The sequence below is a fragment of the Labrus bergylta genome, chromosome 7, assembly GCF_963930695.1.
Source record: "Labrus bergylta chromosome 7, fLabBer1.1, whole genome shotgun sequence".
NCBI lineage: Eukaryota > Metazoa > Chordata > Actinopteri > Labriformes > Labridae > Labrus > Labrus bergylta.
Window position 1 is genome coordinate 11,374,196 of NC_089201.1, and position 14,183 is coordinate 11,388,378.

The 14,183-nt window shown below is 39.6% G+C and overlaps 2 protein-coding genes across 2 annotated transcripts in view; one reads left to right on the forward strand and one right to left on the reverse strand.

Moving 5' to 3' along the window:
• Positions 1 to 7,322, forward strand: arpin (actin related protein 2/3 complex inhibitor). Its single transcript, XM_020644278.3, has 6 exons — positions 1 to 175; positions 1,122 to 1,197; positions 1,567 to 1,699; positions 3,023 to 3,229; positions 4,321 to 4,481; positions 5,671 to 7,322. Exons 1-6 carry the CDS (start codon positions 84 to 86, stop codon positions 5,677 to 5,679), a joined length of 678 nt encoding a protein of 225 aa, XP_020499934.1. The 5' UTR covers positions 1 to 83; the 3' UTR covers positions 5,680 to 7,322.
• The window catches only part of anpeplb (alanyl (membrane) aminopeptidase-like b), a 21,387-nt gene continuing 14,111 nt past the window's right edge, over positions 6,908 to 14,183 (reverse strand). The window contains exons 19-20 of the mRNA XM_065956738.1: positions 9,477 to 9,540; positions 6,908 to 7,952 (exon numbers count right to left, since the gene is read on the reverse strand). Coding sequence (XP_065812810.1) covers positions 7,806 to 7,952; positions 9,477 to 9,540 — 211 coding nt within the window. The 3' untranslated portion in view covers positions 6,908 to 7,805. The remainder of the gene's footprint in view (positions 7,953 to 9,476; positions 9,541 to 14,183) is intronic.

Genomic DNA, 14,183 nt, shown 5'->3' on the forward strand with positions numbered 1-14,183 from the left:
CGCAGCTGCACATAGGAACAGGAAGTAAGGAAACAGGACTAATCTCAGAGAAGGGAGAACTTACACAGTAAAGTTGATGTAAAATGAGCCGAATCTATAATAACACGTTATTGCAGAACAAACCTGTGCACAATGAAACATGTGGCCGCGCGTTTTCTCCCTCCACGTATGAAAGGTAAGGAGGTAGGATACGAGTTCCAACAGCAGCAGCTCTGCTTGTATACTTTTTTCTTTTGACAACCAAAAGAAAATCTGATGTCTTTTACTGTCCAAAATTTTAAAAAACAAAAAAACAAGCAGATCCAGTTTAAACTGAAACATTGCGTCAGAATTGTTTTGTTTGTTTGTTTATTTTTGTTATGGGTAAAAAGTGAATCCCAGCCAACATTTAATCCACCTAAAAGTGCAAACAGTGGGGAGGCTGCTAGTTAACGCCCTCTATCGCAGCTTGCAGAACTGTTTATGATAATGGTGTGCCTTATGACTTTTTTTTCCTATTTTATTTGTCACATTAAAATCTGCAAAACATTTGGTACACCCTAGGTTTTATTTGGCTTACAATTGTTGCCGTCAGGATTCTAAATCAATAGCATAAGGGAGACATAATTCTCTTTTTTATGTCTTTGGGTGTGGACAAGTGGTCACACTCTTCAATACATCTGTTGGGCAGAAGGGAGGTTGGTCATTACAATGTTGTGATAGCAGTTCAGTGTTAGTCATTTGCAGTTTGTATGAGCATCTGTGGATTTAATAATACTGCTCAAAACAAATTATAATCATGCATCCATACTAAACTTGTTTGAGAAAATTGTCACTGTTATTGTGACACTATTACTAACAAGTGTTCTTTAGGGGATGGCTTTAATATGTAACCAGATGAGTACTGCTTCAACAGTATAAACATTTATAAAGAAATAAATATGGGGGGGGGAAGCCAGTGGGATATCCAGATCCAGAATAGATAAGCTGGTTTCTCTAGAAATGACTAAGTTTAACATATTCAGTATCTCTCTTAAAGGAACAACAATCTTTCTTTTTTTTTTGCTCCCATAAAAGCAACAACATGCAGTTAAAGGTGGAAATAGCTTTATTTTGATATTTGACGTTTTTCTTCTGCACAGTGGTCAGGGGGTCCTCCTTGAAGGAAAGCTGATCGATATTTCCAGACATTCAATCAGTGATGACAGCAATCAAAAGGTAAAGTAGGGAAAATTCAGCCAGGATATTCCTAGTTTAAGATGTCTGGTTTGATTTTAAAAAAAAAATGCACTTAGAATGGTATTCATCTTTTATAAAGGCAAAGTTTGTAGAATAAAAACCTCCTCAAAGATTGGCCAATTCACTGTCAGTCTTTGCATTTTAAGATAAGATTAGATACACATTATTGTCTGCAATGGGACATTTGTCTTGTCCTGCAGTTACAATTGAACAATTCCACATAAAGACCTTCTTACAGCAGTGACATATTGCACGGCTCCTTGGCACATCCTACATTAATTCAGAATATTAATGGACATCCACATTGTTGCTTTATTTTCATTCCCTTTCATCTTCTGTCAATAACAGGTCCGATACTTTGTGCTGTACATCAAACCCAGCCGCATCCATCAGAGGAAGTTTGATGCCAGCGGGAACGAGATTGAACCAAACTTCAGTGATACTAAAAAGGTTAACACTGGCTTCCTCATGTCCTCCTACAGTGAGTAGATAACTACCAGTACCAACATTATGTCTGTAATTAATGTCCCTGCAGAACCGTGAATACATCTTCCATCTCTCTGCAACATCAGAAGAGCCAAGGTAGCGACCATAAAAGCTGTGGTCAGATAACAGTTTCCCCTGGCAGTCTGTGTCAGAGTCCCAGACTCTTTACTCTTTCAAAAATGCTGCCTCACAATGAAGTCTTATAAACACTGAGATTTAAAGTCAAACTCTCCAGGAACGGCTGATAAAGAGACAATGCTAGGTTTGATAGGTAAGAGAAGCCAAAATGTTAGATTTTTAAAATGTAAAATATGAAAATAGATGAGCGCATAGGAAGACTCAAAGGAAGAATGTGCTACATTTTACACATAAATACAGCAGAAATCGAGGATATCCTCTGTGAATGTCTCTCTGAGTCATGACTGTCTACAATGAGAAGCCCACTGGCTGTTGTTGTTGTCAGGGCCGTGTTTACACTGAGTTTACATGGACGGGACGACCGACTCCTCCCCTTACGTATTAAAATCTATTCAAGGACTGGAGAAAAAAAGAATAACATACTCACTGCTTATTTGAATGTCACATCAGCGTTTTTCGAAAGTGTGCTAACATAAGCACGCAGACACAGCAATTGCAGCTCGAGCAAAGACAATTTTGTCTGCTGCTAGCGCTTGACTCCTTCATGCTGGTGCTCAAGGGCGACATCTACTGGATCAAAAAGTTGCCCATTCTTCCTTTTAAAACAAAATAAAAAATTCATTCATCCAAATTGAATTACACCTAAACACTTACAACTACATTGCTAACGGGCAGAAAACATGTTGGAAATGTGTTGTCACTTCCCAAACATTTTCCCAATCCAACCCAAGTAGCTGCGTTGCCTTCAGCTACCCACACAGAAAAAGGTCATGGTTTGGGCTGCAATAATAAGACAGATCCTCAAATCGGAGTAGATTTTGTGGGTGGACTGGACATGTTTGGAACATCTAAATGTCAGTATTTTTCACCACAGGTATTCAGTTGTACGTGTACGCTATCATTTTATGGTCAATTTGAGAATCAACAGTCGGGTAGAAGCCGCTTGATAGGCTGCAGAGTGCTCCTTTAGGTTTGAACGAAATGAGGTGAATAAAAACGTTAGAGAAAGATGATCAAATGCATGTAGACTCCATTGGTAACAGAAAACAGACCCCTACATCTGAGCTCGTTTTTGAATTTGGGCTGTTTTCATGGAAGTTCTTAGATTTCAGTTTTCCTAAAACTTGAAATGTATCTAATTTTATTGGCTTAAATGCATTTTTATTTTCTGACCACATAGAGGTGGAAGAAAAAGGGGAGTCAGACCGTTTGTCCGAGGAGCAGCTGTCAGCGATAATGAACAAAGCCGAGCTGGTAAAGATAACCGACAAGTACCGACCCAGCGGGACTGTGGCCTTCTGGTACCCGGAGTCAGAGATGGATAAGACCGAGCTGGAAACAGGGCAGGATGTACGACTGAAGACCAGAGGAAACGGCCCCTTCATATGTACGTTTGTGTTGTCCATCCTGTTTCTACTATTCAGATGCTTCCACCTTTAAAATAAGCACTGCAGTGGATCTTTGTTAAATGCAGTAGAAGATGTATTCCAAGCTCTTTCATTTGTTGTCTGACTGTATAAGAAAGTCTTGCTTTTTAAAGCCAAGAGCTCTTTTAGGTTTTCGTGGCTTTTGCACTGATCAAGCTTGTCCCTCCCATTTGCTCTGGAGGGGGAACAAAATTAAACTTGAATTTTGTTTTTCTCTCTCTTGCGAAGTTTCATGAGAAACCTCAGGAGGAGTGGACATATATTTGGCTCTTAACCAGCCCTTTGATATTTAGTACACTTTATGATCGGACTGGATGGGAGTGCTTTGGTCTGTTTTTACACATTGCTTTGGCTAAGTCTCTTATATAGGCAGAGCTGAATAATCATAGTTAGAGTACGAGAATAAACTAAAGGTCTCATTATGTTAGAAATGTTTTTTCTTCGAACCTCAAGGGGCTTAAATATGAGATCTTGCTTCCCGTTGCCCCCGTCCCACCAGCTTTACAGCAAAGGAGAAAGGAGGAGGGAGAAAACAAATAGTCGTCAAGCCAAAGAAGTACATTTACCAGCCCACTTATAGCCCGCAGTTTCTCAGGTAAACTACTGATTTAAGAGCAAGAAGGACAATTTTATATTTTATATTTTATTTAACTTTTATTTAACCAGGAAAGAAGGCCAAGACAGGCAGCAGCTCAATTAATAGTTTCACACAAACAACGAGCAGCCAATCATTCAAATACAAAAATACATGGTACTGACTGCATAACAAATTGCCCTCTCATAGGGATAATAAAGATATCCCTGAACCTTGAAATCTGCCTTGATATGCAGGGTATTTCAGGCTGTAGTGCATTGAACAAATCTTCTCAGCATTTCAAAAAAGAAAAAGTTGCACAAGAGGACTGATTGAATTTAAGTGACTTTCATTTCATCAAGCTTCCTGAGTTGTTTAGTCTCTTTAAGTTCAGGACAGAAAGATGTTTAAGTCTTGTGTGCTCTGTACAGGTGCTTCAAAACAAACTCATTTTCGTTCTTATGCTGGTGCTCCCAGTCTCCTTATCCAAAGTAGATGGCGGCACAGTGACCAAGTGTAACTTTGCGGGAGATGAAAAGGCCGGAGCGTCGTGGACAGACAAGATCTTGGCCAACAAAGCAGACTCAGCCGGCACAGAGAGGCCTGGAGACGGAGACGGAGCAGAGGAGGATGAGTGGGTGAGGAAAAGTACCAAATCTGAAAACAGATTATACTCATATAAACAAAATCAAAAACGTCTTCACTGAATGAAACTGATGGCTTAGGTAAGAAAGTATGAGAATCATTCCCAGCTTTTGATTTTCATTTACTTATATCAAGTGCTTTAATCCATTCAGAGTATTAACTTCATTTAGAATTGTATATATAATTAGACATTCTTCTAAACAACAAAGTGTATCTAAATTATAAGGGGTCCTCTTATTTTAGCTGGCCTCTCACTAGACGATTTGGGGCCCCATCTTTCACCTAGTTAAGGCATGTTTTTTATCAATTCTCTTGTCCAAAGAATCCTCAAGTGTGTGGTGTCACAACGATCTTACTGCTCCCGATCAAGTCAGAGTCTCCCAGATCTGGAATCCTAAATATGTAACATCTGTGATATTAACGATTCCTGGTCGGACTGCCTGCGACGGAATACCCGAAGCAGCGATTGAGAGCAGTCACATATGGAAGTGTCACCAACCAGATTTTGTGTTGCAATTCACCCTCACCTCGCGCTGTAATTTGTATAAAGCCGCACAAATCTGTTTCCTCAGCCAGGATTCCATCCTTAATGGTTTTCTCATTTTCTGTTTTGCGCCGGAAAGCACACAGCAGGAGGGCCAGCTGACCATGTCTTTATTTGTTTTTCTTCTGAAGTCACGTTTGATCACGTGAGTTGCTGTGAGATCTCGTGTCTGTGGAATCGTTACTACACACTGCAGGTGTCTGGTCTCTCGTCTAGTGTGTTTCTTTGGGAGGATTATGATATTAAAAATGTGTGTAAACTGCCCTCGTGTCTCTTATCTCCCACTTTTTTTTTAATCGAAGAATCAAAGAAATCTAAATTTTTAAGTTTTTAAAATCGTTTAGTGTGTGGCCAGCTTTAGTAGCCAAGGCATTCAATAGCTTTGTGTTACTTAAGGTTTAGTGCAACAAAGTTACAGAAAGAGTTTGGACCAGTTTGTGCGTTATGTATGCAAAACATCAGTGAGACAAAAAGGTAAAAGCAATCGGCTGCTTGCAAGTAAGTAATCAAACTCATCCTCTTCTATCACCATGCGTGGATGTTCATTGTTCAAAGTAAAAAAAAAAAATCAACAGGGGATGTTGTAGACAAACAGAAACTAGAGACGACTCACTTCTCCCACTTTGATTCTCTCACAGGATGATTGAGGAAACGGTCCCCCTGATCAGCCTGAGCTCTTGGCCCCGCTCCAGTCTCCAGGGTTGAAGTGCCTCAGCTTGGCTTCACTCCATCTTCTTTGTCTTTGGACTGGACTTTTCACAGGGGTATTTAACCTCTTACACATGTGGCCTGCAGGCAAATCATGTGAACTTGTATAGTAGGGTACCAGACTCCCCTGGATCCAAAGTGAGTCTGACTGCTTTTTTGTTTTGAAGTCTTTTTCTTTTTCTTTCTTTGAAACCTCTCCCTTCTCTTGTATACTTTGGATTACTGAGCTACATTTATTAGACTGGAAGCTTGAGCTTGGATTTTCATTCTCTCGCAGACCTTTTTGTTGAACAACTGCCTGTTTGTGTACCACTGTGAGAGAGCCTTACAGGCTGAACGTGTGCATGTTACAATCCTACAGAGACCAAAACAGGCAATCAAATAATCCCCTTTAAAGCAGGTCTATTATGCTGATCCATATTTAGTCGTCAGAAGACTACAAAAGCGCTATATAAGCTCAAGTCCATTTACCATTAAATACATACACATAATGTTATGACGTTAAATGTTAGTTTGTAATAAACCTCGGCGAAGTTTAAGATACACAGTTGTTGGCCTTATCATCAGACTCATTTCCTGCTGCTCTAAATGAGATGCTACAAGAACTTTGCGAGACTTGGCCAGAACATGACATCAGGTTCTGCTGACGTATTAGAGCAAAGCATGGAGCAGAGTTTTAGGACATGCCCACCCTGGCAGCTCTTTCTATGACACACCCACCCGGAAGCTCACTCAAATTTCCCTGCGACTGCAAACAGAGCTGGCCAATCGCAGGAAAGTGGGCATGTAGGGAGAGGGGCCTAAAAGTGCCATATAAGCTCAAGTCCATTTAGCATTTAAAGAAACAGCAGCTGAAATGAACCGTTTCAGGCAGAAGCTGAATTAGGGAATTTTACTGACGCCAGTTTAAGATAAATAAGGAGATTTTAAAACAACATATTTCACAATGCTACTCAATAGGTGTCTCAGACTGACATCAGTAATGGTGAAAGTGAGTATAATAGATCTCCTTTTAGTGTTTTAACTGCATCCAAATACACTTCAAATGTATTCCAATATTACATGGTCTATATTGCATTTGATGCCATTGAAGTGGTAATTTTTGTATTATAGAAAATGTACATTATTTTCCCCTGATACAACAAGAACTACTACAGAAAGGGGAACCAAATTTAACACAACATGTGAATATTTTATTATTAAAATAACAATCTTGCAAAATGCAGGAAGAATCTGATAGCTTGATTACAACACATATATTACACATGACGACATGTTCCCAATAACAACAGAGGAGGTTATGTCCTGTGGCTCTGACGCGTGCAAATGAGAAATTTGCAACATCGAAATGCTTTTGGAATTTACTTTGTTTTTAATCCCATTTATTCACTGCTAGTACACATGTAGTAAGGAGAAAAACATACTACAAAAAAAAAGATTAGAAGAATTTTCACCTTTACAAACACATACCTGGTCATACCATGAAGTTATTATTGTTGTTTTTTTGACGTTGATGTTTGGGATTGATTGTGATGTGCTGAATGTCTCATCATGTCTTACATTAAACAAATACCACACTTTGGCCATATCATTTTGGTAATCAATAATCCACACTGTATATGTTTCTTCATATTATTCGAGTAGTGATTAAAGAAATAAAGTTTACAAACAGAAAACAACGACACATTAACCTGGTCTGATGCTGAATCAGCATCATGTGCAAAACTCAGCACCGTAAAAATCGTATCACTCTAACGCTTTACACTGAACATACTTTATAAATAATGCACTTGAGTATTTACATACACATTGCTGTGTATTCTCCCTGTTCCACATTTATCTCATTCATTGTTAGTACTATACTATATATAAGAGTTTGGCATATGATAGTTTTTCAAATTGGCTCTCATATCATGATTATCTCCCTGGAGTCCCCATACTCCTGTCAGAGTGAGGCTGACTCTTGATTGGTTCTTATTTTTAAAGTGGTTCTAGTGACAATGCAAAATGGTCCAGCATCACGATCCGTGAGGCCCGAAAATAATGGTGATGTTTGTTGTCCACTCTATGAGGCTGTTTCTCTTTCGAACCACTCTAGTACAGCCTCTTTGTTCTCGCTGATCCACTCGATGTTCACTCGGGTTTGCTCTATGGCCTGCTCCGCCACCCTGGAACCAGATTGCAGCTGGTATTCAACCGCAAAACGCTCCAGCTGTAACATAAACACATATCATACAGTTCTGTTAGAGCATTGCTACGTTAGAGCTAATCATTCAGAAAAAAGTTTCTCATAGTAAAGAATAGAAAGTAATCATTATTCATTAAGAATTAAGTCCTCTATTTTTCACACAATCTGCAATGGGTTTTTACAACATTACAGCTGAACAACCATAGCACTAGGCCTGACCGTTATGCTATTTAACTGGTGAAAAAAAAATCTAGTAATATGGGCGGATATCTGTATAAAATAAGCTGATACCGATAGTCACTGGATAAGCTCATATCAGCCGATATTATTGGCAGGCCGATTAATCAGTCAGGTTCCACATAGCATATCAAAGCTTAGACAGGACATTATTTATGATTGTTATTTTTTATTATGGACTTCATGTCAATAGCTATAGACCCACTGGTTGATAAATGAGAAGGACAAACCCCTTCCCGTGGACAGCAATTGTCCAATTAGAGCCTGGCAACCGTAACTAGGCATTTTATGCTACATTATTATGTTGGGCTGAGGATTAAAAAAAAGGTTTCATGATGTTGCTTAATATAGTAACTAGTTACAGCCAATTACATTTATAAAGGACAAAGCTGCTTGTGTCCACATCTGTCACAAATCAAAGAGCCATTGTTTCCAAAACGTGAAAGTATTTTGAGCCGTAAATCTGCTAATGTTCCTGAACCATGTGTTAATGGAGCGCTTGATACATGAATCACCCGTTTTTGGGGCTTAGTTATTTCAGTTTTAAGTACTTACTGTCAGTCAAGCTAATAAATCTACCAATTTATTTTCAATCGTTTTATAATTTTAAGTTGATATGCCAAAATGTGTAGCTAATATGATATCTATCTGACATTTTTTCTTTTACGTCATGCTTCATTCTCAATGCTCATGCAGTAAAACCTAACTAGTGCACAAAGTGTGAATTCATCCACAGCTAAATAAAGTCCATTCAAACTGCACTGTTTCTGCACCAGAGGTGTGTCTAGAAGGGTGGCCAGGGATGGCATTGCCCCCCCTTGAAATCTGATTGGCCATCCCATGGTGCCACCCCAAAAATCACTTTGCCTTGTCAGAGGCAGGATGCTTGTAAAAGCACCAATTCTGTCTATTTTTTGGAACATGTATGTTGTTTTCTTTACATGTCAAGAAAGCATAATATTTGATGTGTTTAAGCTGTAAATAAATACCCTGCATATCAATTTTATAAGACAGTGTGCAATGTGTAATAAAGCCTGTTGGAGTCACTAAACAACAAGGCATGTAAAGTTCTTGTTAGTACTGTATGACGCACTCATTTTTGGTTTTCAACTATCATAGGGCTTCTTGACAAAAACAGTAAATAAGCACAGTGACAGACAAACTAGTGATAGGATATCAGGGTGTATCCAGTTAGTCATTGGTGGTATCAGTTATTGGTGTGTGGCTGGAAATGATAGGAGTATCAACAAGACATAACTGCATGCTTTTGTTATCGTTTAGATTTTTAAAATGATACATCAATAAAATTACCTCGTCCAGCTCAAACTGTGTTGAGAACCTGCGGGTCACTCCTTCGATCAGCGAGGCTGCATGCCTGGAGGCAGAAACGAGAAGGCAGGGTGGGGGAAATATTAAAAACTGGTGTTTTTGGTTTAATGTAAAACAGTTAAGCAGCACAAACACTACAGCCTTTCAAATCACCTCAAAGTTCAGTGATGCCTCATTTTGAAACAAAAGATCTTAACAAAAACCTGAACACTGTCAGCTTTATAGCGTTATAGCTGATACTGCAGGAGTGTTTTTTTGACTTATTTAAATGTAATGAGTAATTCCTTTAAGACACAAATCATTTTTTAAGAGAAACCTTACCAATACAACATATGTATTTACAGGTCAGGAACATAGGGCTGAAGTAAGCTCATTAGGCAGATGCTATTTTCAGTATTTTAGTTCAGAAGGTGCAGAAAACTTTCCTTAAAGAGCGCTCTTTTCAACAAAAATAACAAAAGCTTTCGATCAAGCAGTACACAATCAAGAGCCACACTTACAATCAAATGCCTACAAGAAGGGGAAAAAAAGATGAAAACAAAATCAAAACCCTCACACAGAGGGTTTTCACACATGAATTAAACTTCTGAGAATTTCCATTTAAAATTTAAAATGTGTGTGTGAAGTTAGGTCGGGTCAATGTGTGAATGCAGCTGGTAAAAGTCAAGATATTTTCACTGTGAGTGAGCACGAGGGGACGATGACGTTTATGTTACTCGACCGTTGGGCCACCGGTGCAATCATGGTGCATGTAATGAAGCGGCTTCATACTCCTCTTCTCGCCATAATGCTGTGGTTCTCAACTTGTATAGCCTCAGGACCCACCACCTTCCTTTGTGAAATATTGGGACCCAAATTTGTGATAATTTTTGACTAATCATATTTTCTGACTGAAAAATTGTGCAGTTTGGACCTCAGTCTTGAAAAACGTGACAGAATTAAGAAAATTATTTTAAAAAACATGTTTAAAAAGCACTACTCAGACTTTTTTTTTCCAGGCACACATTCGCGACCCAGTAAAAAAAACCCACCCCCACCCTCCTGTATGGCGAGGAAAACGTCATGCTGTGAGGGACATATGTGAGTAACAACTGTGGAACATTTCAGGCCATGAACTTTTCTAGAAACATTCAGGTGTGCATATGTGAAAAGAGCTCCAAGAAAGCCAGGCAACAGAAGCAGGATTACAAAGGTTTTTGAAACATACTCAGGAGCTCTAATTGTTTCTGAGTCTGGGTGTTATGACAACCTATTTTGGCAGACAGAATAGCCAGCAGCTTTTCATTTGATTATGACCTAAGTGGTGCTCAGTGATGTAAGGGTTTAGTCATTCAGATCTGTAAGTAAGAGTTAACTCATGAAATGACTTAGTGATGAAGTGATAAAACAACCCTTAAAATCAATCCTGAACCTCGCTGGCAGCCAGTACCCCGAGGCAGTTACATAGACTTTTAACAAATCCTTCAATTTTTTTCAAGGACTGGATAATTAACATGTAACATGCCAAGTGAAGGGAGTAAAGAAGAGGAAGGAAATTGGTGGGGAAGTAACCCCAGGCCTGTACCACAAAGCCTGTTCACAGCAAAGCAAACACCCAAAATATATTTTCTGTTATCTGGCTTCCCAAACCCTAAAAAAACAAAACAAATCACACTGAGTGACTGGTGATGCTTGTTATCACCTTGGTATGTCAACCCAAGAATTCCAGATCTAGCCATGAGGGTGCTCGCATTAAAGGGGCAGAATGGCATGTTTTACAAATAAAGATCAAACATTGCCTTGTAATGAAAACAGAATTAAAACACAATATCTGTGCTAAAAGCAACACAGCTGCAGCTGCAAAATACAGGGGGGCAGTTGGCTTAATATCAACGATTGTGTAAATGTGGTTGAAGCAGTAGTTTTAAAATCTTGACAGTACTATTACCACAACCTTCATTGATTCATTTTGTTTGTCCACTCCTCGGCTTCATGCATTCTTCATGGAAAAAAAGTTTCAATATTTGAAAATCTGTACGGGGTAGAAAGAAATAAACATTGACGTTGAACGTCCCAGAACAATAAATCAAATGCAACCTTTCAGAGGCGCTGTGTTTAGGCGGTAAAGAAAGACACGCATTCTCAGTCACGAACTGTTGAAATTAGTTACAGAGCAATCCCTGATCGTCACCTCACACGCAGCTTGTCTGAGCTGCTGTCTGCGTGGCAGGAACAAAACAGAATATCATGAAATACCACAACATATTCTGCTTCACATTTTTTGGGGGAGATTTTTTTGCAATAAAACATCTGCCTTCCAAAACCCCACAGCACTGGATATCAGTCAGCTGCAGCACGCTGGGGGAACCTTGCACTCATGCTAACTAGCAGTAATAAAGGGCAGCTGGACTCGTGCTCATGTTAACTAGCAGTACTGAAAGGCAGCTTGGCCCAGTCCAGCACGGATGAGAACACATTATGGACGGTTAAGAAGCAATTTGGAATGACTTAGAAGCAATGTTGATCAAGATGACACAATGTTAGCAGATGTGTTGTCTTGCTGAAAGTGCAACCTTGAATAGTTTTGAATGTGCGTTTTGGCAGGCAGCCGCTCCCCCCTCTTTCTTGTACTGCGAAACAACCACTGAATCTTTTAGTGGCACAGTGGTACTAGACCGTACAGGTCTATTTTCAATCCTGAGTTCAAGGCTCATAATACGACTACACTTCATTAGTGCACAAATAGATTCCTCTGTGTACATAAACCTGTGTACATTCCATTAGAATCATTGTGTTGATTAAAAGTATCTTATGCCACACTTGGCATTTTTTTTACCTATTCTTCTAGTTGAAGCCAAGATATCAAAACAAACGTGGAATAAAATAAAAGGTCAATGCAAAAGATTCACTCAAAACAGTAAGTTGGGCTTCAAAATGTCTCAATTTTAGAAGGACATTGGTGACAGGTACAATGAACTGTGCAGATCTTTTTCAATGTTATTTGGAGTCAGAAAAAAAAGAAAGCTACAATCGAACCTTGAGGGGGACAACCTTGGAAGTCACACAAAAGTCTGATTTAAATGTGTCTGTTATACAAACAGAAGACTGTACACATGTCAGAAGTGGACAAGTGTTAGGGTGTGGTAACGTGGAGCAAACGCAGAAGTGCCATGAGTCTTTCTAATGGTCAGCAAAGGGTGGGTTGGTGGTTGCAAGAAGAAGCCTTATTGTATGGGAGAAGTTGAGAAAATGACCCCACTTCTCCTTTTATTTGAAACCTGACATCCGAATCAGAATTGGTATCTCACTGGTATCAGATCTATACAGCGCGCTGATGGAGCTCTTCAGAGTTCTAGACAGTAAAGCAGGGTATGGAGCTCAGCCTACATTCAAGCAGGAAGACTGGTTATATTCTCTCACACATTCATTCATTTCTTCATTCTACTCAGCCACTCCCTCTCCACCACTTCCTCCATCTCCCTGCTCTGGTGATCAGCTGATTTTAGGCGTAGTAATCCAACCCGATTCTGCCACAACCTCTCTCAACCAATGTGGTCAAATTTTAAAATCTGTTCTTTCTCTTCCGCAGTCAGTTTTTCATTTCAGTGCCCCAGGTGACCATTCCAACCTAGCAGAGTTCAGAAACAGCATCAGGAACCCACTCCTCATCACATCCTGCATTCTTCTATCATCCCCACCACAACCAGTGTCTGGACTCTATAGGGGAGTATCCTATCCTGCTGTCGGCATAGAGGTTGCTATGTAAACTAGTATAAACTAGTCCCCTTCATACACATTCATACCCCGCCTACGAGGCAGCGGGAGCTACTTCGAGGGTTAAGCGCCTTTCCAAGGGACACATATGACATGTAGCTGCAGGAGCTGGAGATTGAACCCTCGAGACGATCAACTCTACCACTGAACCACAACCTCCCCCTATAATAAACAGCATAGTGTAAACCTGGATGAATGGGACTACGTGCTGAAAGAAACTTCAGGATCTGATCAGTACTTAAGTCTGAATGGTTAAATCCCTATAGAGATTTGTTTAATCCCTGCCTATTACTTAATAAAGATAAATCTCAGCTCAGGTGTGTCTGTGTGCTCATGAAATGAAACCCTGCCTGTTATCTTATTTGAACTTTGATACCAATCTTTTTCTTTTCCTGGTAATGCCATAAACAGTTGAGACTTCATGCAAGAGAGCTAATGATAATCACTGACTAAATAAGACCTTTGTCCTTGATTACACTGCGTGAGATTTTTATATCCACTGTTTTTTTGATAGTGTGTTACTTTATGGCATTGCTGCGCAGGTCACGTGTTGAGAAGCTTCTATAAACAGCTGCCTCCAGGAAATACCCCACCCTCAGATCTACTGCAATGAAGAAATACTTTACAACTACTGTCTTGTCTTCTCAATTGGCAGGTCATCTTAAAAGAACTTTAGAAATGAGAAATGTATGTTCCTGGTTGGAACAATAGATCACTTTCTGGGTATACAGTGGGGAAAATGAACTTCCCTGTCTATTCCAACAATAAAACAGTCCCTGCACTATATTTTTGCATGTCACTGCTCTACAGAACAAGGTTTGTCGTTGTTTTTTCCTGTGCTTGAACTGATTTCATTATTTGGACAGTGTAGAGTTTGAAATCGGGAGTCAGAGAGTGGTGGAAAAATATCCGGGAAAAGGAGCCACAGGTCAGACC

Bases quoted from the DNA above. Each gene is read 5' to 3' on its own strand.
- arpin (XM_020644278.3), top strand. From the start codon at position 84: ATGAGCCGAATCTATAATAACACGTTATTGCAGAACAAACCTGTGCAC. The intron at 176-1,121 runs GTAAGGAGGTAG...TCTTCTGCACAG, and splicing joins TCTCCCTCCACGTATGAAAG to TGGTCAGGGGGTCCTCCTTG. The intron at 3,230-4,320 runs GTACGTTTGTGT...TGGTGCTCCCAG, and splicing joins AGGAAACGGCCCCTTCATAT to TCTCCTTATCCAAAGTAGAT.